At 34.7% G+C, this 25,882-nt stretch overlaps 6 protein-coding genes across 22 annotated transcripts; 5 read left to right on the top strand and 1 right to left on the bottom strand.

Annotated features, from left to right (window-relative positions):
* The first annotated feature begins 575 nt into the window (after positions 1 to 575).
* LOC108208134 (F-box/FBD/LRR-repeat protein At1g13570) lies at positions 576 to 2,710 on the top strand. 5 transcript variants are annotated; one of them, XM_064088345.1, is made up of 5 exons: positions 882 to 935; positions 1,067 to 1,553; positions 1,629 to 1,789; positions 1,921 to 2,076; positions 2,163 to 2,710. In XM_064088345.1, exons 1-5 carry the CDS (start codon positions 909 to 911, stop codon positions 2,445 to 2,447), a joined length of 1,116 nt encoding a protein of 371 aa, XP_063944415.1. In that variant the 5' UTR covers positions 882 to 908; the 3' UTR covers positions 2,448 to 2,710. The 5 variants fall into 5 exon arrangements, with proteins under 5 accessions (XP_063944414.1, XP_017234113.2, XP_017234112.2 ...); XM_064088344.1 differs by lacking the exon at positions 882 to 935 and adding an exon at positions 576 to 801 and having other exon boundaries at positions 1,067 to 1,789; XM_017378624.2 differs by lacking the exon at positions 882 to 935 and adding an exon at positions 576 to 863 and having other exon boundaries at positions 1,067 to 1,789.
* Positions 2,711 to 2,895: 185 nt separating this feature from the next.
* Positions 2,896 to 8,058, top strand: LOC108206409 (F-box/FBD/LRR-repeat protein At1g13570-like). 6 transcript variants are annotated; one of them, XM_017376705.2, is made up of 6 exons: positions 2,896 to 3,751; positions 4,940 to 5,078; positions 5,891 to 5,955; positions 6,458 to 7,204; positions 7,353 to 7,508; positions 7,609 to 8,058. In XM_017376705.2, the coding sequence occupies exons 4-6, from the start codon at positions 6,467 to 6,469 to the stop codon at positions 7,885 to 7,887; spliced, it is 1,173 nt and encodes a 390-aa protein (XP_017232194.2). In that variant the 5' UTR covers positions 2,896 to 3,751; positions 4,940 to 5,078; positions 5,891 to 5,955; positions 6,458 to 6,466; the 3' UTR covers positions 7,888 to 8,058. The 6 variants fall into 6 exon arrangements, with proteins under 6 accessions (XP_017232194.2, XP_063944411.1, XP_017232192.2 ...); XM_017376703.2 differs by having other exon boundaries at positions 2,897 to 3,334; positions 3,526 to 3,751; positions 4,940 to 5,955; positions 6,448 to 7,204; XM_017376702.2 differs by having other exon boundaries at positions 2,897 to 3,751; positions 6,448 to 7,204.
* Positions 8,059 to 9,124: 1,066 nt separating this feature from the next.
* Positions 9,125 to 11,636, top strand: LOC108209654 (F-box/FBD/LRR-repeat protein At1g13570-like). Of its 2 annotated transcripts, XM_017380683.2 has the most exons (5): positions 9,125 to 9,367; positions 9,659 to 9,702; positions 10,565 to 10,943; positions 11,074 to 11,229; positions 11,316 to 11,636. In XM_017380683.2, exons 2-5 carry the CDS (start codon positions 9,671 to 9,673, stop codon positions 11,601 to 11,603), a joined length of 855 nt encoding a protein of 284 aa, XP_017236172.1. In that variant the 5' UTR covers positions 9,125 to 9,367; positions 9,659 to 9,670; the 3' UTR covers positions 11,604 to 11,636. The 2 variants fall into 2 exon arrangements, with proteins under 2 accessions (XP_017236172.1, XP_017236171.1); XM_017380682.2 differs by lacking the exons at positions 9,125 to 9,367; positions 9,659 to 9,702 and having other exon boundaries at positions 10,037 to 10,943.
* A 673-nt stretch (positions 11,637 to 12,309) lies between these two features.
* LOC108209653 (F-box/FBD/LRR-repeat protein At1g13570) lies at positions 12,310 to 17,216 on the top strand. Of its 4 annotated transcripts, XM_017380677.2 has the most exons (6): positions 12,310 to 12,553; positions 12,752 to 12,977; positions 14,199 to 14,337; positions 15,609 to 16,365; positions 16,514 to 16,669; positions 16,770 to 17,216. In XM_017380677.2, exons 4-6 carry the CDS (start codon positions 15,628 to 15,630, stop codon positions 17,043 to 17,045), a joined length of 1,170 nt encoding a protein of 389 aa, XP_017236166.2. In that variant the 5' UTR covers positions 12,310 to 12,553; positions 12,752 to 12,977; positions 14,199 to 14,337; positions 15,609 to 15,627; the 3' UTR covers positions 17,046 to 17,216. The 4 variants fall into 4 exon arrangements, with proteins under 4 accessions (XP_017236166.2, XP_017236167.2, XP_017236164.2 ...); XM_017380678.2 differs by having other exon boundaries at positions 12,310 to 12,977; positions 15,619 to 16,365; XM_017380675.2 differs by having other exon boundaries at positions 12,310 to 12,977.
* A 1,058-nt stretch (positions 17,217 to 18,274) lies between these two features.
* Positions 18,275 to 23,482, top strand: LOC108209652 (F-box/FBD/LRR-repeat protein At1g13570-like). 4 transcript variants are annotated; one of them, XM_064088338.1, is made up of 6 exons: positions 18,275 to 19,300; positions 19,449 to 19,570; positions 19,862 to 21,484; positions 21,572 to 22,288; positions 22,442 to 22,597; positions 22,923 to 23,482. In XM_064088338.1, the coding sequence occupies exons 3-6, from the start codon at positions 21,425 to 21,427 to the stop codon at positions 23,208 to 23,210; spliced, it is 1,221 nt and encodes a 406-aa protein (XP_063944408.1). In that variant the 5' UTR covers positions 18,275 to 19,300; positions 19,449 to 19,570; positions 19,862 to 21,424; the 3' UTR covers positions 23,211 to 23,482. The 4 variants fall into 4 exon arrangements, with proteins under 4 accessions (XP_063944408.1, XP_063944407.1, XP_017236163.1 ...); XM_064088337.1 differs by lacking the exon at positions 18,275 to 19,300 and having other exon boundaries at positions 19,327 to 19,570; XM_017380674.2 differs by lacking the exon at positions 18,275 to 19,300 and having other exon boundaries at positions 19,328 to 19,570; positions 19,862 to 19,905.
* A 235-nt stretch (positions 23,483 to 23,717) lies between these two features.
* LOC108206870 (pentatricopeptide repeat-containing protein At2g33760) lies at positions 23,718 to 25,831 on the bottom strand. Its single transcript, XM_017377295.2, has one exon. It carries the CDS (start codon positions 25,569 to 25,571, stop codon positions 23,838 to 23,840), a length of 1,734 nt encoding a protein of 577 aa, XP_017232784.1. The 5' UTR covers positions 25,572 to 25,831; the 3' UTR covers positions 23,718 to 23,837.
* Between the last annotated feature and the right edge of the window lie 51 nt (positions 25,832 to 25,882).

The raw sequence follows: 25,882 nt of genomic DNA, 5'->3' as shown, positions 1-25,882 counted from the left end.
AAAAATAATTTATATTAATTATTTATATATGTTTTTTTAGTTAAAAGTAACATATTTATGAAGTTGTATCTGAGATCATTCTTGTGTGTGTTCAACTTTTTAGTTATTTAAAACATTTTGATTGATGAAAATTTTGTACATACAGGTTCATTATTATTAATAAGATAAAAGTTAATTAAAATTCGTCTCTTAACTAAAGATAAGTTGTTTACACTAGAAAATCCTTATATTCAAAAATTAATAATTTAAATAATATGAGATATGGTATATAAACATGAATTTTATTTTAAATTTTAGATTTCAAAAGACATGATTTGAGATGCCATTTCAAATTCTGATATTTATATTAGTATTTAAATGTTCTGAATTTCAAATGAAAATATATTATATATTTTAAATTCTGGATTTCAAATGATATAATAATTTGAGGTATCATTTCAAATTATGAGTTTTATATTGATATTTGAATGTTATGAATTTCAAATAAAATTTAAATCTAAATTTTTACTTATTATAAACAAAGTTAGATTGAAAATATGACAGATTGGTCTTGTATATATGCACCATTGCACCATAAGCGAAGCGCACAACCTAATTACACCAGCAAGCAAAACGCCCTTGCAAACTTTTTGGATGAGCAAGAAGTTTTCTTTTTATCCCATGTATGTATCTAGATAGATTGTCTCGCATCAATTACGAAGTTTTTTTTTCTTCTAAATAAGTAGGCGGTCTTGCAAATTACTAGTATCTGTTCTCGTGAGTCTCCGGATCAAATCAAGAATCTGGGACGATTGAAGACAAGTCTCTCCCACCAGGGTATGACGTCATGTTCCTAAGTTTCTTTTAGTTACCTCTGCTGTCTGGTTAGTATTTCCTTAACCATCTCTCTTTTTAGTTTAACTGGACACATGTCTGTTTTGTTTTGCTGGACTAAAGTATAGACTTTTGATTCATCACTATCTTTTATGTTTGTGTTGTGTTTGACCATTTTTTTTCTTTGAATCAATGGTAATGTAGGTAACATTCAACTGGAATGATTTAAGTAATGATTTGTATGCTTTCCTAGGGGTTTTATAAGATGGGGAAGTGCTTAAGGAAGGATAACAATATCAGTGATCTGCCTCAAAACATCATCGAAAAAATCCTAACAAAGATCCCAATAAGGGATGCTGTAAAAACCAGCATCTTGTCTCCCAAGTGGAGGTATCAATGGACAGCCATGACTCTACTCGTATTTGACGAAATACCAGATGGTTCTCTAGATGATCAAAAAGCTGCAGAGATAAGACTTGCAAACTTTGTCACACAATTTCTTTTACTTCATGATGGCCCTATTCATAAGTTTAAAGTAACTACTTCATACTTGAGAATGTCTACTGATATCGATCAATGGCTACGTGCGATATCAAGGAAAGATATTGAAGAGTTAAGTCTTGGCGGTAATTGGATCTGTATCAATAGCATCCCCACGCCTTCTCATTTATTTTCTTGTCAAGGACTGACAAGATTGAAGCTTTGCAAGTTTGTGGTGAAGCCGCCTCTGAAATTTCAAGGTTTTCCATGTCTGAAGTACCTTAACCTAATTCATTGTACAGTTTCTCGTGAGGTTATTGAAAACCTTATTTCAGGTTGCCCTCTTCTTGAGGAATTTAAATTTCAAAATATGGATGAACTAGTTTTATCCGTCCGTGCCCCAAATATGAAGCATCTTATTGTGGATGGAAACTTCAGAGACGTATATCTTGAGTATATCCCACTTCTGGTTTCTCTAAGCATAATCTTCTTCAAGGTAGTTCTTTTCAGCTTTATTAATACTTGATAGATGATGAAATGGTGTTAAACTGTCTGTAAACTTCTCTTTAAGTTAACACTTAACAAATGATGCACACTCACCCTCTTTCGGCTGATCCTGTTGCTCAGACTTGGGAAGATGGTATCCTTGTAAAAGTTCCACTTACGTATGACTCTGTGAAGTTTATCGAACTTGGAGGAATAAATTTTGAAGACATGAATGCAGTTTTATATGCTCTTAACTTGATTTTGAAGTCCCCTAATATAGAAGAACTTCAAATCTCAGTAAGTCACATGCCCTGTTGTTTTTTGTGCTTATATAATTCTTTTATCAGTCTTTAGTTATTTTTTTATCGCTTCTGATCACACAGGAGGCCAGCAAAAATGTTCATCGTAAAGCTGCTGGCTTAGATTTTTGGGAGAAACAATGCCCTTCTGATTTCACATTTAAGCACCTTAAAGTAGTAAAAATGACGGAAGTGTCTAGAGAACATGAAATAGAATTCCTCAAATTTGTGCTTGGACGTTCTCCAGTGCTTCAGATGATGAATGTTTCACCTCCTGATAGTTGTCGCGGACGAATGAGTATGGTGAATAAAGTGCTGAGTCTTGGAAAAGCTTTTCCAAATGTTGAAATTAAATTCTTGGACCCCTAGTGAAGTGATTTCTGTAACTATGCCTTTCTTTTCTTACTTTTTTCCTTGGCTACTTTATTTTTTGGTTCTTAGATCTAATTGTTGAAGAAATTTTTAAGCTTGAACGCTAAACTTCTGCGAATTGTGGCTTCAGTAAGATATTTACCAGGATTCAGGATGTATTTATATCAGGTCCTTATGTAAACCTTTTCAGACAGGTAGAGTTGTGCAAAACGCAGAAACCAAATGAAACTGCTTATATTTTAGTTTGATTCTATTTTACAGTTCAGCTGGTTCAGTTTTTTCCGTTAAAATAGAAACCATCTCAGTTGTTTTCTGTTCAATTGGTTCAGTTTTTTCCGTTAAAATAGATAAAGTCTCAATTGTTTTCTAGAAAAAATATTTAGTTTGAACCAAGTAGACCGAATTATTTACTAAGAACATTTATAAACAAGAATGTGGCTTTGTTTATATTTCTAGCCATATAAACAAAGAGGAGAATGTAGAATGTAGGGAGTAAAAATAATTTCAAGGAAAATGTTTTTTGAAATTACTCTTTTATTGGAAAAATCTCAAAAAATTTATGAAAAATATATTTCGTGAAAATGTCTTTTTTTCCTAAAAATGAGTTTATAAAAAAATTCCAAAACTTTGTTTGGATAAAAAAAAAATGGGTGTACACGAGGGTTTATGAAATTGAGTTCTAAGAAATCTTCTTGATTTTCTTGAATGTGCACGAGGATTTTGCAGAGTTTCAGAAAATGTTAGAAATCGTCGAGCAGGACTTGCAATACTTTCTTTTGAACCAAATTTTCAGAATAATTTTGGCGATTCTGACAAAATTCGCTCAAATCTCCGGCTCAATCACTGTTGCCTACCAACTGTTCTACATATCACAATTAGTATAGGTATGTTTTTGCCCACCAACTGTTCTATAAATTGTCACTTCAGAAAATTTGTTATCGTTCCACTATACAATTAACATGCAACTATTCTGCATTTTTATTGGTTTGGACTCGAATGAACACACTTAAAACACCTGGCTACATGTCCTCAAAGTTGTTAAAATGCCCTACTGACTACTGGTTTCACATTCAAGTACCTTAAAGTAGTAACATGGCGGTCGTGTTTACGGAAAAGGTCATAGAATTTCTCATATTTGTGCTTGGACATTCTCCGTTGCTTGAGGCCATGTGTGTTGCACCTGCTTACAGTGGACAAAAGAATATGATTAACAAAGTGGTTTTCGAAGAGCTTCTCGACAAATTGACAACATACTCTGGCTACGCATCTTATGCATGTCCTTCCCCCTTTGTTCTTAGCTGGTATTTCCTTAATCTCTCTCTTTTTGTTTGATTTCTGACTTGTGTTGTTTTGGTAGACTGTTAGCCGACATATAGCGTGGTGCTCCATTACAACGATGTTATCTTGAAAAAGGGAAACTAGTCACAAATAACCACTTGCAGACAGTTACAGACTTGCAGTACTACAAAACACTAGTCCATTAGAGTGGTACAAATCACCACTTGCAGACAGTTATAGTACTACAAAACACTAGTCTTAACACTACTTACTGATCCATATAGTCCAGTGAATTTTTTGGATTATCAATGATGCACAACTGTGACGAATTTATAATTTTTATTCGAGTATAAGCCAATATATATACTACAACTTTTATTTTGTCCCTTTCTATATTATGCTCAGGTCCAACCTACTCTATAATGTATAAATATGCACCGGATCATAGGGTAGCATACCGTATATGTTGATATTTGAGTAATCTGATATTCTGATTGCACAAGCTTCCATTTTGTAAAAATAGAAGAAATGATTGTCTTTAGTGAAGCACTTCATTAAACACCTGGTCTGAAACAACTTATTGTTTTTCTCTATGCTCAACTATCCCTATCAATTGGAGTCTGAACCACCTTTGAAAACCGAGTGGCAATTGCTAAGTTCCACAAGCTCCCTGCGGCTCTCACCTTCTTCAACTTGAATTGCTGCCTTTCTTTTCTGTTTAAAGTTTTAAAAGTGGCAAGAAAATCTTCATCATCACTTTTCTTAAATCCACTGTTTTTTTTTTAAAATTTCAAGTTGGCTACCGAACCTTGGGTTTCTTTTGTTCCAATTATTGCAATATATTTCAATTGCTGATGGGCCAGACATATATTGCAGCAGTGACAAGAATTACAAATTGGTCACCGGATTTGGCAGAAGAGAGAGAAAGGTCTAGATTGAGTTGGCAAGAAGATTAAGTTAAAATAATGTGGTATTGGGGTGGAACCGGAGAGTCCTTATTGGTTGAAGAGAATAATAATGATTTATAGGTGAATGAAGTTGTTGTCTGCAGAGGCGTAGTTGTGGTTTGTATTTGAAATGTGTTTATATTTGAAATGAAGTTATTGCTTAATGCCATTTTCTTTTCTTTCTTTTTTCCTTTTTCCATTCCCCTGTTTTTTATCTAGTGGGCTGATCAGAGCCTTTTATTCTTTCTGATCCAATGATTGTAGTTGGTTTCTATTGCTGATGGGCCCTATATATACAAAAACATATCATCCTCTCCCATTCGGATGGCGGCCGCCCCCTCCCTTCTTTTCCTGTTTCTCAGATTATTGCACCGCATACGAAGATTACTACCTTCAGTCTCTGGTATACTCTTTTACTTCTCTTTTGCTTTAATAGGTAATTGCTTCGTTTGGTAGACTTGTGGTGGATACACAATGATTTGCTCGCGTGGCTGTTGCTTGTCAACTGTTTCAGAAGTCATAACTTCGTGTTCTCTTTTTGTTAAAATGCACAACGGTGTTCGGAAAAACTCTCCTGAGCATTTTGGTTTTTATTTCCCCGTCGCAAATTTGGTAGCTAAATCCCATGTCCGCCTTTGATATAGTTTAATCAACTCCGTTAATATACTGCATCATATTACACTTTTGTAAATCTTTTAGAAATTAATCGTTCAGCATACATTAATACCCGACCCATCAAATGACCAACCTAGTTAATTTATCATTTTTATCATTTCCCCAATTTCAAATTAAGGTCTGTGCGTGTACAATGTACATAGTTTATTCACATATTAGAGAATTTATCCCTATAGTTTATTCCCATATTAGAGAATTTATCCCTTTTTTTATGCTGTAGTCCTTAGTTTATAGTCGAGTTGAATAATTATTGACGGCAGATGCCTAATTGAAAGGCGGACATGATGTTCAGCAACCATTTTGCATTACTTAAAAATAACTTATCAAACTGTAAGTGATATTTCAACCAATCTGTAAGTCTATCAATCTTATCATTAGATTCTTCCACGATAATAGGATAGAAGTAGAACTAACAAGTATAGGATTACGGAAATGGCCTCTGCTTCTGGAATTAGAGGTAAGGCTGCGTACATCTTATCCTTCCCAGACCCTCTTCTCATAGGTACATTTGCTTTGGTTTTCATTGGTTTTTGATTACAGGCTATTCTTTACAAATTGAAGTAAGGCTGCGTACATCTTATCCTTCCCGGACCCTCTTCTCATAGGTACATTTGCTTTGGTTTTCATTGGTTTTTGATTACAGGCTATTCTTTACAAATTGAAGATTTTTTTCATCTATCGAATTGGGAATACTTAAATTGAAATCACTGTATGGCCAGCCCGATCGATTTATTCACTTAATGTGTTTCAGGATTTGATTTATTTGGCATAAAGTTTTTCCTTCATCTGGTTAGATTAATTGGCATGACAAACGTAAAAGAATTAGTAAGGATATTTGTCTCAACTGAGCATTCTTAAGGAATTCTAATACATTGTGAGAGAAGATATAATAATCCATAGAAATGAATCAAAAAAAGGTGATTACAATACAATCACATGGGATAATAATCCTCTAAATTTAGAGAAAATAATGTTGTTGTCTGGGCATTATAATCCCTTCAAACAAACATGGCCTTAAGGTGTTGTAGTAATACAAACATACTGCATAGTTTTTTATATTGATTTAATTTGGGAATGATTAGAATTATAATTTCCAGGGTTTTCCAGGGATATTAAATGGGTGAATTCTCAAGGAAAGATTATATCAGTCATCTGCCTCAAAGCATTATTGAAACCATCCTAGCAAAAGTCCCAACAAGAGATGCCGTTAGAACCAGCATCTTGTCTAAAAAGTGGAGGTATCAGTGGGCTACCATGACACAGCTCGTACTTGACGAAGAATATATGGGTTTTTCTGGCTACAGAAATGTTTCTAAGAATAAAATTTTAAGATTTATCGTGCGATATTTTTTACTTCATGACGGCCCAATTCATAAGTTCAAAATATCTACTTTATACTCCATAAGTTCTACTGAGATGGATACATGGCTACTTTTCCTATCAAGGAAAGATATAAAGGAGTTGCTTCTTGAGGTGTGGCAGTCCAGAAACTATTGGAATTCTCAGTCCAGAAACTTTTGGAATTTCCGCACACCTTCTTGTATATTTTCTTGTCAAAAACTGACCAGATTGAAGCTTTATCGGTTTAAAGTGGAGCCTCCTTTGGGATTTCAAGGATTTCCCTGTTTGAAGTACCTAAACCTTTTTGGCGGCGAGGTTACTATTGAGGTTATTGAAAACCTTATAACAGGTTGCCCTCTGCTTGAGAAGTTTAAATTTAGTAATGGAGACAATCTAGCTTTGACCGTCTGCTCCCCAAATCTGAAGCATCTTACTGTGAGAGGGATATTTAAATACATATATCTTGAGCATACTCCGTCTCTGGTTCATTTAATATTAGACTTCACTTCACTGGTAAACTGCTAAAAGTATTTCCAATTATTTTTGTAAATTCAATATAGAGGGAAAAGGTGTTATCAATTTTTATAATCTCTAACCTTAATATTGATAAATTTTTTGCTCTTTTTGTACCCTCACTCTGACTATTGTACCTTTTGCTCAGCAATGGGAAGATAGTGTGCCTGTGAGAGTTCCAGTAACACATAACTGTCTAAAGGTTATTTCGCTTAGGGAAATAAATTTTGAAGAGATGAAGCAAGTCTCGTATGTTCGTCAGTTGCTTTTGCAGTCTCCTAATCTGCAAGAACTTCATATACTAGTAAGTCACATGTGCTGTTAATTGGTGCTTACATTTGCCTGTTCAATATTATATGCTTGGGCTCGTGTTTAATATCTATTATCCCTTTTGATCACAATAGGCTGGAGACTTTAAATGTCTTAATCATCAGAATGCTGCTGGTATGGATTTTTGGGAGAGAGAATTTCCTACTGATTTCACCTTCAAGCACCTCAAAATAGTAAATATGGATTACTCGTGCAGCAGAATCGACATAGCATTCCTCATATTTGTGCTTGGACGATCCCCAGTGCTTGAGAAGATGTGCATCAAACTTGAATCTTTTGATGATATATCAGATGCTGAATTGTCGCGTCTTCAACAAGCTTCTGCCAATATCCAACTGCATTTGTTTGACTAGTCATCTTTATCCATGTCTTTGTTTCACTAGTCATCTTATCGCAGCATTTCCTTTCTTTTGCAAATTATGGATTTCAGAAGACTTTCAGTTCTTGTGGATGTATAACTATATTACCTGCTATTTTACTCCTTTTGTACAAACAAGGGAGTTATTTTATTTTTTATTCTTATATTTTGTGTTTTTTGCATAAAGCAGAGAATTTGCATGTTTGGGTTAAGCTTATAATATATGTTTCACCCATTCGAGATAATAACTAGGAGCCAGTTTTTAGCATTTTTCCAACTGAATTCTGATTACCAGTCATATAATTTTGTTTGGGTTTAATGAAATTATCAATTCTTTTTAAACATTTGCTGTTTTTATGTACACATTTTCATGTCCATCATTATATATCTTGGTGCGTACTATCCAAATTTTGTTTTCAAATTTGTTTCCAAACAATTTGACAGACGGATGGCTAATTATAATTAGATAGTTGATAGGAATATCATGATCCCGTTATTATGAGCGTGAAAATTTCGAAACAGTTTTCGGATGAGTATATTGCATTTTGGAACCCCAGACTTTGGCTCATTAGCAAATCAGATCCCACATTTTGAAACGTGATATTTTGTAACTCTAAGTTTCATTTAGTTTTCGATTTGTAACCCTGGCTCACACATCCGTTAAAAACGGCCATTAACTTTAACTGTTTGAGAGTTGGCAGTATGTATATTACTTTCTACCACTTTAACTCGTGTGACCCCTAAAAGTTTATGTATTATATTTTGAAATTATTTCTGAACACACACAACGATGTAAAAAAATTTTAAAATAATTTTTTAAATATGTATTTATTTTAAAATTTTAAAAAAAGTTACATCGTTTATGTAAAAAAAATTCAGATTCTAAATCTAAATACATATTTTTAAAATTATTTCAAATCTTTTTACATCGTTGTGTGTGTTCGGAAATAATTTTAAAATATAATACACAAATTTTGAGGTGTCATGGGGGTAAAGTATCTATTAGAGACTAATATATACATTGTCACATTTCAAACAGTTAATGTTAACGGTTGTTTTTAACGGAGGTGTGAGCCATGGTTACAAACCGAAAGCTAAATGAAACTTAGAGTTACAAAGTAACACGTTTCAAAGTGTGAGGTCTGATTTGTCAATGAGTCAAAGTGTGGGATTACAAAGTGCAATATACTCTTTTCAATAAATAGCAATTTGGTAATTTGGTTTTCTTATGATTCTGCTTTTTTTCATAGTTCATCTTTGAGTAAAATTACAAATTAAAAGAAATCTTTTACGGAGTACAAAAGTTTGATATTCGCAACTTGAAACGACTGAAACAATGTTCTACATGATCAGAATATCCTGGAAATTCCTTGTTGCTTGACAAGTTTTTTTCAAATCTTCCGTATCTATTCCTCTCCATCTCTCTGGCTTGGCGTACTTGGAGAAAGAGATTTTTATAGCATTAGTAGTATCTGGTATGTCCTTAAGTTTTTCTCCCATTAATTGGGTAACTTATATTGTTTGTTCAGTAGTTAGTGACCACTTCTTCGAAAATAAAATACAACTTATATGCTTGAGCGGAAGCTTTATATTGCGTTTCAAGTGTTTGACATTTTGTCTCTTTCATTTTTTTTTGAAACAGTGTCTTGAAGATAGATAGTTATGGTTTGGACAGAGATGCTATATGTGAATTTAAACAACATTATTGTTCGAAAATTGGTTTATTATGGCAACGATTACACTCAAAATTTGTATGCTTTTTGCAGGGATATTAAAAGATGGGCAAGGGCTCAAGGAAGGATAAATTCAGGTATCTGCCACAAAGCATTGTTGATTTCAAATTAATAGAAGAACCAATATGGGATTCTTATAGAACTAGCATTTTGTCCACCAAATGGGAGCCAGTGTGGTGTTTTTCCAAACGGGATAAATATCAAGTAGGTCACTTGTTTCGTCCAAATGTATCAATTGAGTCACTGATTTCCAAATGACTCAAATGAGACACTCATTAGAAAAATTTGTATCAAAAATATTACTCTATCGTTAGTCGAAATTTTGAAAGTATTATATATTGAGTTTCGCACATTTTTTATGAATGGTATTACATCTAAATGAAAGATTCTGAATTCTAGTATTTTAGATAATATTTTTAGATTTTTAAAAATTTATCTCCTATTTATTTTTATTTAAATCAAATAAAACAATCAAAAAATTAAAAATAAATAGTTGATAAAATTTTAAAAATCTAAAAATATTAGTGAAAATAGTAGAACTCGGAATCTTTCATTTGGATGTAGTACCATTCATAAAAAATGTGCGAAACTCGATATATAATACTTTCAAAATTTGACTAACGATAGAGAGTGATATTTTTGATACAAATTTTTCTAATGTGTGTCTCATTTGAGTCAATTTGGGAATCAGTGACCCAATTGATACATTTGGACGAAACGAGTGACCTACTTGATATTTATCCCTTTTCCAAACATTATAAGTTACTAATAACTTGGCAGTGGAAGTTGCGATGAGTAGTGGGCCACTGAGAAGCTTGAGTTCAGAACTCATTTGTATTTCATCTAGGATCCCCACCCCCTGATTCATAAGTTTAAAGTAACTACTTCATACTTGAGAATGTCTACTGATATCGATCAATGGCTACGTGTGATATCAAGGAATGATATTGAAGAGTTAATTCTTGGCGGTAATTGGATCTGTATCAATAGCATTCCCACGCCTTCTCATTTATTTTCTTGTCAAGGACTGACAAGATTGAAGCTTTGCAAGTTTGTGGTGAAGCCGCCTCTGAAATTTCAAGGTTTTCCATGTCTGAAGTACCTTAACCTAATTCATTGTACAGTTTCTCGTGAGATTATTGAAAACCTTATTTCAATTTGCCCTCTTCTTGAGGAATTTAAATTTCGAAATATGGATGAACTAGTTTTATCCGTCCGTGCCCCAAATATGAAGCATCTTATTTTGGATGGAAACTTCAGAGACGTATATCTTGAGTATATCCCAATTCTGGTTTCTCTAAGCATAATCTTCTTCAAGGTAGTTCTTTAAGCATAATTAATACTTGATAGATGATGAAATGGTGTTAAACTGTCTCTAAATTTCTCTTTAAGTTAACACTTAACAAATGATGCACACTCACCCTCTTTCGGCTGATCCTGTTGCTCAGACTTGGGAAGATGACATCCTTGTAAAAGTTCCACTTACGTATGACTCTGTGAAGTTTATCGAACTTGGAGGAATAAATTTTGAAGACATGAATGCAGTTTTATATGCTCTTAACTTGATTTTGAAGTCCCCTAATATAGAAGAACTTCAAATCTCAGTAAGTCACATGCCCTGTTGTTTTTTGTGCTTATATAATTTTTTTATCAGTCTTTAGTTATTTTTTCATCGCTTCTGATCACACAGGAGGCCAGAAAAAATGTTCATCGTAAAGCTGCTGGTTTGAATTTTTGGGAGAAACAATGCCCTTCTGATTTCACATTTAAGCACCTTAAAGTAGTAAAAATGACGGAGGTGTCTAGAGAACATGAAATAGAATTCCTCAAATTGGTGCTTGGACGTTCTCCAGTGCTTCAGATGATGAATGTTTCACCTCCTTATAATTGCCGCGGACTAATGAGTATAGTGAATGAAGTGCTGAGTCTTGGAAAAGCTTTTCCAAATGTTGAAATTAAATTTTTGGACCCCCAGTGAAGTGATTCCTGTAACTATGTTTTTCTTTTCTTACTTCTTTCCTTGGCTACTTTGGTTCTAAGATCTAATTGTTGAAGAAATTATTAGGCTTGAACGCTAAACTTCTGCGAACTGTGGCTTCAGTAAGATATTCATCAGGCGTCAGGATGTATTTATATTAGGTCCTTATGTAAATCTTTTCAGACAGTTAGAGTTGTGCAAAACCCAAAAACCAAACTAAACTGCTTATATTTCAGTTAGATTCTATTTTACAGTTTAGTTGGTTCAGTTTTTTTCTGTTATAATAGATATCTTCTCGGTTGTTTTCTGTTTAGTTGGTTCAGTTTTTTCCGTTAAAATAGATATCGTCTCGATTGTTTTCTAGAAAAAAAATTTAGTTTGAACCAGGCGGACTGAATTATTTACCAAGAACATTTATAAAGAAGAATGTGGCTTTATTTATATTCCTAGCCATATAAACAAACATGAGAATGTAAAATGTAGAGAATTATTTACTAAGAACATTTATAAACAAGAATGTGACTTTCTTTATATTTCTAACCATATAAACAAAGAGGAGAATGTAAAATGTAGAAGTAAAAAATAATTTCAAAGAAAATGATTTTTGAAATTATTCTTTTATAAAAAAGCTCTAAAAATTTATGAAAAATATATTTCGTGAAAATGTCTTTTTTCCTAAAAATGAGTTTATAAAAAAATTCCAAAAGTTTGCTTGGATAAAAAGATTGGGTTTACACTAGGGTTTATGAAATTGAGTTCTTAATTTCTTGAATGTGCACGAGGATTTTGCAGAGTTTTAGAAAATGTTAGAAATCGTCAAGCAGGACTTGCAATACTTTCTTTTGAACCAAATTTTCAGAATAATTTTGGCGATTCTGACCAAATTCGCTCAAATCTCCGGCTCAATCACTGTTGCCTACCAACTGTTCTACATATCACAATTAGTATAGGTATGTTTTTGCCCACCAACTGTTCTATAAATTGTCACTTCTGAAAATTTGATATCGTTCCACTATTACACTATACAATTAACATGCAACTATTCTGCATTTTTATTGGTTTGGACTCGAATGAACACACTTAAACACCTGGCTACATGTCCTCAAAGTTGTTAAAATGCCCTACTGACTACTGGTTTCACATTCAAGTACCTTAAAGTAGTAACATGGCGGTCGTGTTTACGGAGAAGGTCATAGATTTTCTCATATTTGTGCTTGGACATTCTCCGATGCTTGAGGCCATGTGTGTTGCACCTGCGTACAGTGGACAAAAGAATATGATTAACAAAGTGGTTTTCGAAGAGCTTCTCGACAAATTGACAACATACTCTGGCTACGCATCTTATGCATGTCCTTCCCCCTTTGTTCTTAGCTGGTATTTCCTTAATCTCTCTCTTTTTGTTTGATTTCTGACTTATTTTGTTTTGGTAGACTGTTAGCCGACATATAGCGTGGTGCTCCATTACAACGATGTTATCTTGAAAAAGGAAAACTAGTCACAAATAACCACTTGCAGACAGTTACAGACTTGCAGTACTACAAAACACTAGCCCATTAGAGTGGTACAAATCACCACTTGCAGACAGTTATAGTACTACAAAACACTAGTCGTAACACTACTTACTGATCCATATGGTCAAGTGAATTTTTTGGATTATCAATGATGCACAACTGTGACGAGTTTATAATTTTTATTCGAGTATAAGCCAATATATATACTACAACTTTTATTTTGTCCCTTCCTATATTATGCTCAGGTCCAACCTACTCTATAATGTATAAATATGCACCGGATCATAGGGTAGCATACCGTATATGTTGATATTTGAGTAATCTGATATTCTTATTGCACAAGCTTTTATTTTGTAAAAATATTTAAGGAAGAAATGATTGTCTTTAGTGAAGCACTTCATTAAACACCTGGTCTGAAACAACTTATTGTTTTTCTCTATGCTCAACTATCCCTATCAATTGGAGTCTGAACCACCTTTGAAAACCGAGTGGCAACTGCTAAGTTCCACAAGCTCCCTGCGGCTCTCACCTTCTTCAACTTGAATTGCTGTCTTTCTTTTCTGTTCAAAGTTTTCAAAGTGGCAAGAAAATCTTCATCATCACTTTTCTTAAATCCACTGTTTTTTTTAAAATTACAAGTTGGCTAACGAGAGCCTTGGGTTTCTTTTGTTCCAATTATTGCAATTTATTTCAATTGCTGATGGGCCAGACATATATTGCAGCAGTGAAAAGAATCAGTACAAATTGGTCACCTGATTTGGCAGAAGTGAGAGAAAGGTCTAGATTGAGTTGGCAAGAAGATTAAGTTAAAATAATGTGGTATTGGGGTGGAACCGGAAAGTCCTTATTGGTTGAAGAGAAAAAATAATAATGATTTATAGGTGAATGAAGTTGTTGTCTGCAGAGGCGTAGTTGTGGTTTATATTTGTAATGTGTTATTTAGCGATCATGTGCTGTGTGTAAAGGTGAACTGTCATTTCTTAATGCCATTTTCTTTTCTTTCTTTTTTCCTTTTTCTATTCCCCTGTTTTTTATTTAGTGGGCTGATCAGAGCCTTTTATTCTTTCTGATCCAATGATTGTAGTTGGCTTCTATTGCTGATGGGCCCTATATATACTAAAACTTATCATCCTCTCCCATTCGGATGGCGGCGGCCCCCTCCCTTCTTTTCCTGTTTCTCAGATTATTGCTCCGCATACGAAGATTACTACCTTCAATCTCTGGTATACTCTTTTACTTCTCTTTTGCTTTAATAGGTAATTGCTTCGTTCGGTAGACTTGTGGTGGATACACAATGATTTGCTCGCGTGGCTGTTGCATGTCAACTGTTTCAGAAGTCATAACTTCGTGTTTTCTTTTTGTTAAAATGCACAACGGTGTTCGGAAAAACTCTCCTGAGCATTTTGGTTTTTATTTCCCCATCGCAAATTTGGTAGCTAAATCCCATGTCCGCCTTTGATATAGTTTAATCAACTCCGTTAGAATACTGCATCGTATTACATTTTTGTAAATCTTTTAGAAATTAATCGTTCAGCATACATTAATACCCGACCCATCAACAGACCAACCTAGTTAATTAATCATTTTTATAATTTCCCCAATTTTAAATTAAGGTCTTTGCGTGTACAATGTACATAGTTTATTCACATATTAGAGAATTTATCCCTATAGTTTATTCGCATATTAGAGAATTTATCCCTATTTTTATGCTGCTTGACTAGTCCTTATTTTATAGTCGAGTTGAATAATTATTGGCGGCAGATGCCTAATTGAAAGGCGGACATGATGTTCAGCAACCATTTTGCATTACTTAAAAAAACTTACCAAACTGTGAGTGATATATCAACCAATCTGTAAGTCTATCAATCTTATCATTAGATTCTTCCAAGATAATAGGATAGAAGTAGAACTAACAAGTATAGGATTAGGGAAATGGCCTCTGCTTTTGGAATTAGAGGTAAGGCTGCGTACATCTTATCCTTCCCAGACCCTCTTCTCATAGGTACATTTGCTTTGGTTTTCATTGGTTTTTGATTACAGGCTATTCTTTACAAATTGAAGATTTTTTTCATCTATCGAATTGGGAATACTTAAATTGAAATCACTGTATGGCCAGCCCGATCGATTTCTTCACTCAATGTGTTTCAGGATTTGATTTATTTGGCATAAAGTTTTTCCTTCGTCTGGTTAGATTAATTGGCATGACAAACGTAAAAGAATTAGTAAGGATATTTGTCTCAACTGAGCATTCTCAAGGAATTCTAATACATTGTGAGAGAAGATATTATAATCCATAGAAATGAATCAAAAAAAGGTGATTACAATGAAATCACATGGGATAATAATCCTCTAAATTTAGAGAAAATAATGTTGTTGTCTGGGCATTATAATCCCTTCAAACAAACATGGCCTTAAGGTGTTGTAGTCATACAAACATACTGCATAGTTTTTTATATTGATTTAATTTGGGAATGATTAGAATTATAATTTCCAGGCTTTTCCAGGGATATTAAATGGGTGAATTCTCAAGGAAAGATTATATCAGTCATCTGCCTCAAAGCATTATTGAAACCATCCTAGCAAAAGTCCCAACAAGAGATGCCGTTAGAACCAGCATCTTGTCTAAAAAGTGGAGGTATCAATGGGCTACCATGACACAGCTCGTACTTGACGAAGAATATATGGGTTTTTCTTGCTACAGAAATGTTTCTAGGAATAAAATTTTAAGATTTATCGTACGATATTTTTTACTTCATGACGGCCCAATTCATAAGTTCAAAATATCTACTTTATACTCCATAAGTTCTACTGAGATGGATACATGGCTGCTTTTCCTATCAAGGAAAGATATAAAGGAGTTGCTTCTTGAGGTGTGGCAGTCCAGAAACTATTGGAATTTCCAGACCAGAAACTATTGGATTTTCCGCACACCTTCTTGTATATTTTCTTGTCAAAAACTGACCAGATTGAAGCTTTATCGGTTTAAAGTGGAGCCTCCTTTGGGATTTCAAGGATTTCCCTGTTTGAAGTACCTAAACCTTTTTGGCGGCAATGTTACTATTGAGGTTATTGAAAACCTTATTTCAGGTTGCCCTCTGCTCGAGAAGTTTAAATTTAATAATGAAGACATTTTAGCTTTGACCGTCTGCTCCCCAAATCTGAAGCATCTTACTGTGAGAGGGATATTTAAATACATATATCTTGAGCATACTCCGCTTCTGGTTCATTTAATATTAGACTTCACTTCACTGGTAAAGTGCTAAAAGCATTTCCAATTATTTTTGTAAATTCAATATAGAGGGAAAAGGTGTTATCATTTTTTATCTTCTCTAACCTTAATACTGATAAAATTTTTGCTCTTTTTGTACCCTCACTCTGACTATTGTACCTTTTGCTCAGCAATGGGAAGATAATGTGCCTGTGAGAGTTCCAGTAACACATAACTGTCTAAAGGTTATTTCGCTTGGGGAAATAAATTTTGAAGAGATGAAGCAAGTCTCGTATGTTCGTCAGTTGCTTTTGCAGTCTCCTAATCTGCAAGAACTTCATATAGTAGTAAGTCACATGTGCTGTTAATTGGTGCTTACATTTGCCTGTTCAATATCATATGCTTGGGCTCGTGTTTAATATCTATTATCACTTTTAATCACAATAGGCTGGAGACGTTAAATGTCTTAATCCGAATGCTGCTGGTATGGATTTTTGGGAGAGAGAGTTTCCTACTGATTTCACCTTCAAGCACCTCAAAATAGTAAATATGGATTACTCGTGCAGCAGAATCGACATAGCATTCCTCATATTTGTGCTTGGACGATCCCCAGTGCTTGAGAAGATGTGCATCAAACTTGAATCTTTTGATGATATATCAGATGCTGAATTGTCGCGTCTTCAACAAGCTTCTGCAAATATCCAACTGCATTTGTTTGACTAGTCATCTTTATCCATGTCTTCGTTTCACTAGTCATCTTATCCCAGCATTTCCTTTCTTTTGCAAATTATGGATTTCAGAAGACTTTCAGTTCATGTGGATGTATAACTATATTACCTGCTATTTTACTCCTTTTGTACAAACAAGGGAGTTATTTTATCTTTTATTCTTATATTTTGTGTTTTTTGCATAGTAGAGAATTTGCATGTTTGGGTTATAAGCTTATAATATATGTTTCACCCATTCCAAATAATAACTAGGAGCCAGTTTTTAGCATTTTTCCAACTGAATTCTGATTTACCAGTCATATAATTTTGTTTAGGTTTAATGAAATTATCAATTCTTTTTAAACATTTGCTGTTTTTTATATACACATTTTCATGTCCATCATTATATATTTTGGTGCGTATTATCCAAATTTTATTTTCAAATTTTTTTCCAAATAATTTGACAGACGGATGGCTAATTTTAATTAGATAGTTGATAGGAATATCATGATCCTGTTATTATGAGCGTGAAAATTTCAAAACACTTTGAAACGTGATAGTTTGTAACCCTAAGTTTCATTTAGTTTTTGGTTTGTAACCCTGGCTCACACACCATTAAAAACAACTATTAACTTTAACTGTTTAAGAGTTGGCAGCATGTATAGTAGTTTCTAACAGCTACTTTACCCCCGTGACCCCTAAAAGTTTATGTATTATATTTTGAAATTATTTCTGAACACACACAACGATGTAAAAAAAATTTAAAATAATTTTTAAAATATGTATTTATTTTAAAATTTTAAAATAAGTTACATCGTTTATGTAAAAAAAATTCAGATTCTAAATCTAAATACATATTTTTAAAATTATTTTAAATCTTTTTACATTGTTGTGTGTGTTCGGAAATAATTTCAGAATATAATACATAAATTTTGAGGTGTCACTGGGGTTAAAGTAACTATTAAAGACTAATATTCACATTGTCACATTTCAAACAGTTAATGTTAACGGTTGTTTTTAACGGAGGTGTAGGCCATGGTTACAAACCGAAAGCTAAATGAAACTTAGAGTTACAAAGTAACACGTTTCAAAGTGTCAGGTCTGATTTGTCAATGAATCAAAATGTGGGATTATAAAGTGCAATATACTCTTTTCAATAAATAGCAATTTGGTAATTTGGTTTTCTTAAGATTCTAAATAACTATTCCACCCAATACAGGCACAGAAACTTCTGCACTTTCAAATTTACCCATCAAATTCTCCTCTTGTGCAAGTCTCTCAATGCACACATTTTCTTTGGAAAATGTCCATCTTCTTACTGCAAATTTCAGAAATCGTATGTCGGGATTATTGTTCCTCAGAGTTGGACAGATCTTGAGCATATCTTTGTGTCCAGTAATATGGGTTTGGAATAATTATCAACCGCCACCGAAGAATTTGATACAACATTTGAAACCGCTTAATCCAAAAGGTCTTCCCTGGACCCTGATTTCATCACCGCACTTTGACACAATATGACCGCATATGTAATCATCTACACAAGAACTCGTTTCCAAATTGTGTAGCATCAGTCAATTCTGATCGATGATCTTAGTCCACCATCCGGGTTTGAACACCGATTTACTTTACCCTGTCACTTATCTATCTCTCCCAACAATTTAGCGTGTCTCCCTACAATTTAGCAGTGTACGTGATTTGGTAAGATTTAGTGCGTAGTAATGGGTCATCACGGATGTTGGTTCGTCGAAGGATTTGGTAAGATAGATCATCACAGATGTTGGTTCGTCGAAGGATTTGGTAAGATGGATCATCACGGATGTTGGTTCGTCGAAAGATTTGATAAGGTTTAGTGCATACTAATGGATCATCACGGATGTTGGTTTGTCGAAGGGTTTGATAAGGTTTAGTGCGTGGATCATCACAAATGTTGTTTCGTCGAAGGATTTGATGAAGCAAAACCGACATAGATGGATTACACAAGAAGAAATCAAGTTAATTCAAAACAGTGTGCAAATAGTGACGGTTCTTATCCAGTTTGATATTTCCGTTTCAAATCATTGTCACCCATCATCGATAAACGGGAACTGTTTAGGTAAGTCCCATGTGAAGAAGGCCATGGGCTAAGGTATATTAATATTACATCCCACACTATATTATTTATTGTGCACTAAGCCGGGGGTCTTCACGGAAACAGCCTCTCGTTTTAAGGGCAGGGGCAAGGCTGCGTACATCTTACCCTCCTCAGACTCTGCTCTAAGCGGGATATACTGAGTATGTTTGGTTTGGTTTTCTTAAGATTCTGCTTTTTTTCATAGTTCTATCTTTGAGTAAAATTACAAATTAAAAGAAATCTTTTACGGAGTACAAAAGTTTGATATTCGCAACTTGAAACGACTGAAACAATGTTCTACATGATCAGAATATCCTGGAAATTCCTTGTTGCTTGACAAGTTTTTTTCAAATCTTCCGTATCTATTCCTCTCCATCTCTCTGGCTTGGCGTACTTGGAGAAAGAGATTTTTATAGCATTAGTAGTATCTGGTATGTCCTTAAGTTTTTCTCCCATTAATTGGGTAACTTATATTGTTTGTTCAGTAGTTAGTGACCACTTCTTCGAAAATAAAATACAACTTATATGCTTGAGCGGAAGCTTTATATTGCGTTTCAAGTGTTTGACATTTTGTCTCTTTCATTTTTTTTTGAAACAGTGTCTTGAAGATAGATAGTTATGGTTTGGACAGAGATGCTATATGTGAATTTAAACAACATTATTGTTCGAAAATTGGTTTATTATGGCAACGATTACACTCAAAATTTGTATGCTTTTTGCAGGGATATTAAAAGATGGGCAAGGGCTCAAGGAAGGATAAATTCAGGTATCTGCCACAAAGCATTGTTGATTTCAATTTAATAGAAAAACCAATATGGGATGCTTTTATAACTAGCATTTTGTCCACCAAATGGGAGCCAGTGTGGTGTTTTTCCAAACATTATAAGTTACTAATAACTTGGCCGTGGAAGTTGCGATGAGTAGTGGGCCACTGAGAAGCTTGAGTTCAGAACTCATTTGTATTTCATCTAGGATCCCCACCCCCTGATTTTTTTTTTTTGTCCGCCACTTTTTATACATTACTCGTCGATCTGAAAATTGAATATATGCCTATCTACCGTTTTTCTTTTTAAATTAGCCCGGATTTACAGCCCCTCTGTGCTTCCGTTTGGTCATGACAGTCAGCTACTTTTCCTATATGGGAAGCATATAAAACAGTTAGATCTCAATGTTTGTTCGTCTTGCGTTATAGTATATGTTTCTTGTCGGTAATTAAGTACGTTAAAGCTTTTTGGGTTTGAAGTGCAACCTCCTCCTTGGGGATTTTAAAGATTTCCATGTTTGAAGTATCTATACCTACATAGTGGCATGCTTCCTGTTGAAGTTATTAAAAATTTATTTCAGATTGCCCTCTTTTAAGAAGTAAAAAAAATTCAATAAATTTTTTTGACCCTCTAGCTATGACCATTGGTGCCCCCAAATCTGAAGTAGCTTACTTCGGTCTGTGTCATTAAATACATGTATCTTGAGCATACTCCTTATTGCGAAAAGATGTCCAAAACATGCATAGGAAAAAATTTCTTCTTTCTAGGACTTAAAAACACATGTTTCTTTTTTATTATGGTTGAAACGCTTGTAAAGCATGTGTTTTTTATTTTTTCTAAAATATATCGCGTAAAAAGATGACACATGTGTTGATACTTAATGCATGAGATGAATGTGCTATTCCTGCTTTTGGAACTCAGGAATTTAAAATATCGACAGGACCTCAATGTGGGAAGAGCTCTCCCAACCATCTGACCTAGAGATTTATAAAAAACATGATCAGATTGGATTTGGGCTGGGCTTTAAAAAACTGCATTTTTTTAAATTTAAATCATATTGAGCTGGGCCGGATTTCACAAAGATATCCAGGCCCGCGGGTTCGGAGCATGACGTTTTTTGCTAAATAAACATAAATGCAGTTATTTAGATAGTGCCAAAAAGGAAATTTCCCGAGAAACTATTACCTCAAACTTATTCGTAATTTCAACCTTGTATCACATATACTGTTCTTCTTCTTGAATGTAAAATTATATAAATTAAATTTGAATGAAGAACTTTTGAGTCTCTTGCATCGCATATGAAGATTTCCCACTAGAGTCTCTGGTATTTCCTCAACCTCTTTCTTTTTAGTTTGCTCACTTTTTCTTTTGAATTACAAAACTAGCAGTACATACATAATGCCTCATGTTACCTATCAATTGTTTGACGAACTGTATTTTTAAAATAAACATATTGAGTAGCAAAGTTTTATTAGTTTGGACTGCCAACTAAACTACTAAATACTGTCCTGCATTTTCAGAATGTCCTGGAAATTCCTCATTGCTGAGCCATTAACTTTATCAGATATCATATACTTTGTGGTAACTTTCAAGGGAACGAAGATATACACATAGTTTAGAATTATTGTTACAATTGCTCTTTTACTCATAACTTTTATGCTTTCCTAGGAATATTATATGGGTGATTGCCCAGGGAAAGATTTCTTAAGTGATCTGCCTCATGGCATCATAGAGCGCATCCTAACAAAGCTCCCAATAAGGGATGCTGTAAGAACTAGCGTGTTGTCTAGCCAGTGGAGGTATCTATGGGCTACCATGACACAGCTCGTATTCGACGAAAATTGTGTGTTTGTTCGTCATGGCAGTACTTTTAGCGAGAAAAAGCTTTTTAACTGTATTATGCAATGTCTGTTTCTTCATAATGGCCCTATCAAGAAGTTCAGTTTATCTACTTCATACTGGGACAAGTATCCAGAGATGGACCAATGCTTGCTTTTCCTGTCAAGAAAAGGCATAAAAGAGTTGGTTCTTGATATAGACCTCCTCAACCCATTGTTACCTGCACCTTCTGCTATATTTTTTTGTCAGCAACTAATTAGTTTGACACTTTGTGGGTTTGAGCTGAAACCTCCTCGAACATTTCAAGGATTCCCATGTTTGAAGTACCTTAACCTAGAATTTGACGCAGTTACTACTGAGGTTGTTGAAAGCCTTATCTCAGGTTGCCCTCTTCTTGAGAAGTTGAAGTTTTTAAATGTTGATCATCTAGCTTTTACCGTCCGTGGCCCAAATCTGAAGCATCTCATTCTAGAGGGGGACTTTAAATACATAAATCTTGAGCATGCTCCACTTCTGGTTGCTATTAGCGTAGAAATCAATACAGAGGTAAGATGCTGAAAGTATTTCCAATCTTAATAAAATTAGTAGTTAGAATATAGAGTATTTAGTAATCTCTATCCTCTAATCATTTCTTTGAGTTTACAAGGGATGTACTATTCTTGTAATCTATTATTTTTTTCTGTTGTGCCTTGTGCTCAGGTTTCGGGAAGTAACATACTTTTGAAGGTTCCAGTGACGTATCATTGTCTAAAGTTTATTGAACTAAAAGGCGTAAATTTTAAAGGGATGAATGAAGTGTTATATGTTCTTCACTTGATTTTGCAGTCTCCTAATCTACAAGAACTTCAAGTTTCAGTGAGTCACATGTCCTGTTTTTATCTGCGCACCTTTAGCTATTCATCTGTATATACTTAGGTCTTTGTGAATTGTTCTTTTATCAGCCTGTAGTTAACGTGTATCCTATAGTCCCTTTTTGTTCTTGTTAATCATCCTATAAATTATAAACCCTTTCAATCATTATAAAGCTTTTGGTTTGGATATACCGGAGAAAGAACGCTCTACTAATTGTAATTACATGTCCAATTATTTGCACGTTTATCTGTTCAAAAGTTTATTTTATAGTTTTTGTTTGTTATTCATTTATCTACCTCCATTTATGCAATCTCTTCTATTGACATAGGCTGCAACCAGATGGACTTTCTTCAAAGCTTATAATATGGACTTCTGGGAGAGAGAATGCCCTACTGATTTCACATTCAAGCACCTTAAAATAGTAAAGATGTCAGGTGTGTCGCACAAAAAAGACATGGACTTCATCAAATTTGTGTTGCGAAGTTCTCCGGTTCTCGAGGTGATGAGAGTATCATATGATGAGTACCTTGATTACAGAAAAAGAACTGTTATGGAATATGATGTGCTGCATTCTAAGCGAGCTTCTCCAACCGTTAATATTAAACTCTTTGGCTAATCATCTTACAATGTCTCGCACCTTTCCCTTCTCCCTCTGTTTTGTCAAATTTGTACGGGAGTATGTTCCCTCTATGACCTTGTTTGTAGTTTGTGTATGTTATGCATCATCAACCTGCATTGTTGGGAACTAGAAACCTGTTCAGTGGTTAATCCTTTTTTGAATATTTTGTCAGCTCTGTAGATCGAACTACAAAGTAATTTCTAGATGATGTTTGTATAACCTTGTTTTTCTTGCTGAATTTTAATATAGTAGGAGAAAAATTGCCTGAATTTCAATCTCAACTTCTTGCAGAGCAATGGGGTCGCAATGATGCACAATAGCAACGAGTTTATAGTTTTCATTTGAGCAAAAGTCATTTATTAAATTTAATATGACATTTTATCAAATGTTAGTGTTATTTATTTACTGCTCGTATGTATTATTAAAATCTGTTCTGACATAAAATATATATTATATATATAATTCAATAAATGCACAAACTGGATAAATATACATTTACATACTATTAAAATTGAGATCGATGTGGTTAGACCCATCCTAGAGGGACTTATCAAGTGAAGAATGTGAAGTGCCAAAAATGGTGAAATTGAAGCTTATCTCAGCTTGAACTGTGTGCTTATGTGGTTACCAATAATCCATACAGGAACATGAACCATTTTGAAAATGGTGAAATCGAAGCTTATCTCGAATAATAATTTCTCTACTGCAAATAACTGAAATGAACTTTAGAGCTGCGTGACAATCTTCACACATACGCAGGTTCTTCACGATTGTTATTGTCATTCCCTGCTTGGTCTTAAGAAGACCAAATGCTACAGCAAGTTTCTCGCTATGATATCTAAGCGCATATTCTCTTTCCTCTTCTTCCAGTTCATGCATTACAGACTCAGATACAGGCACATAACCCGCAGCTCGACTCTGCTGCATCAACTCATCTAAAAACTGATAAATTGCAGTCGTCTCTACGTGGGACTTGTCACCCATGCTAAACAAATAAGTCTTCTGATCTATCTCGACTGTGCTATATCCCACTTGCTTCTTTAGACCTTTTTGAATCATCATGTTTCTGACCACTTCCACTCTGTCAGTCCGGCCTGCCATTGCGTATATATTTGAAAGCAAAACATAGTGACCAGAAATTTCAGGTTCAGCAGCTAAAAGATGTTCGGCAACTTGTACACCAAGATTCACGTTCTTGTGCATCTTGCAAGCCCCAAGCATTGCAGTCCACATGGCTGGTGCTGGTCCAACAGAGTCTAGATCTTTTAGGTGTTGAAATGCTTCGTCTAAAAGTCCAGCACGCCCAAGCATATCAACCATAGCAACATGATGTTCCATTTTAGGCACTAAGCCATGATCCCGTGTCATGGCAGCAAAAGCTTCCCGTCCTTGTTGGACTAAGCCTGCATGAGCACATGCTGATAACACAGCTATAAACGTCACACTATTGGGAGGTGGCCCTCGGAATTTCATTAATTTAAACAACTCCATTGCTTCCTTACCATGACCATGCATCCCGTAACCAGAAATAATAGCCGTCCACGATGCAACATTGTGCTCCTCCATCGAATCAAATACTTCCCGTGCTTTGCTCACGTTTCCACACTTAGCATACATATTAATCAATGCAGTACCAAGAACGACATTCAAGTACAACCCATGATTTCTTACATATTCATGCACCCAGCAACCCAAACCAATAGCCCCCAATTGCGAACAAGCAGACAACACACTCACAAAAGTGGCCGAATCAAACTCAACACCCGAATCTCTCATCCTACCAAACAACCCAACAGCTTCATTAGCATACCCATATTGCTCGTACCCCGAAATCATCGAATTCCAAGCAACCACACTTCTCACAAGCATTCCATCAAACACCTTCCTAGCAACACCCAACTCCCCACATTTCGCATAAAAACTCACCAAACCAGCCTGAACAAACACATTCAGACCATACCCAAATGCCAAAACATGACAGTGAATAACTCTACCCAATAGCAAACCCGATACCTCAGCACAGGCCTTAAGCACCGCAGAGAAAGCATAACTTGAAGGCCACACACAAGAACTAATCATACGATGATAAAAATATATCGAATGAAGTGGAAAATGAAATTTAGTGGTGGAATTAATGAGGGTGCTGTAAAGAAAAGAGTCAGGACTGGGGATTGTTAAAAAGAGTTGATGGGTGTGTTTGATTGAACCTGTGGTGCAATACAATGTTAGCAGTTTGGTTAAGAGATATAAAGACTGGTGTGAGTTGGAGACAATGAGATGAGCATGAAATTGCTGTAGGGGTTTCAGACAACTATTTGATAAACTGAAACGTCGGTTAAGGAAGTACTTGGATGCCATGAAATGGTCCGGATCATGGCTCGGTTCAACTTATTTTGCCGTTAATGAAGTGCTGTATTTTCGACGGGATTCTGCATAGTTAATATAAAATTCTATATAATATCCTATGTCTTTCCCGGTCAGCTTTCGCGTGTCTTGACTAATCTTAACTAATCCGGAGAACTGCTAGCATCCATTGAGCATGGCAGTCCACTTATTTTCGTCTCTTCCAATATAATCGAATCTATAGTTTTGGTATGATAACCCCTAAAGTCACGGTCTCAACTAACCGGCACATCCCTGGTGGGCTACCTTCCCCTTCTTTACTTGTT

This window comes from Daucus carota, chromosome 2 (assembly GCF_001625215.2).
Source record: "Daucus carota subsp. sativus chromosome 2, DH1 v3.0, whole genome shotgun sequence".
In the NCBI taxonomy this organism is placed as follows: domain Eukaryota; kingdom Viridiplantae; phylum Streptophyta; class Magnoliopsida; order Apiales; family Apiaceae; genus Daucus; species Daucus carota.
Note: the sequence above shows the minus strand (reverse complement) of the source record. Positions and strands in the feature narration are given on the sequence as shown.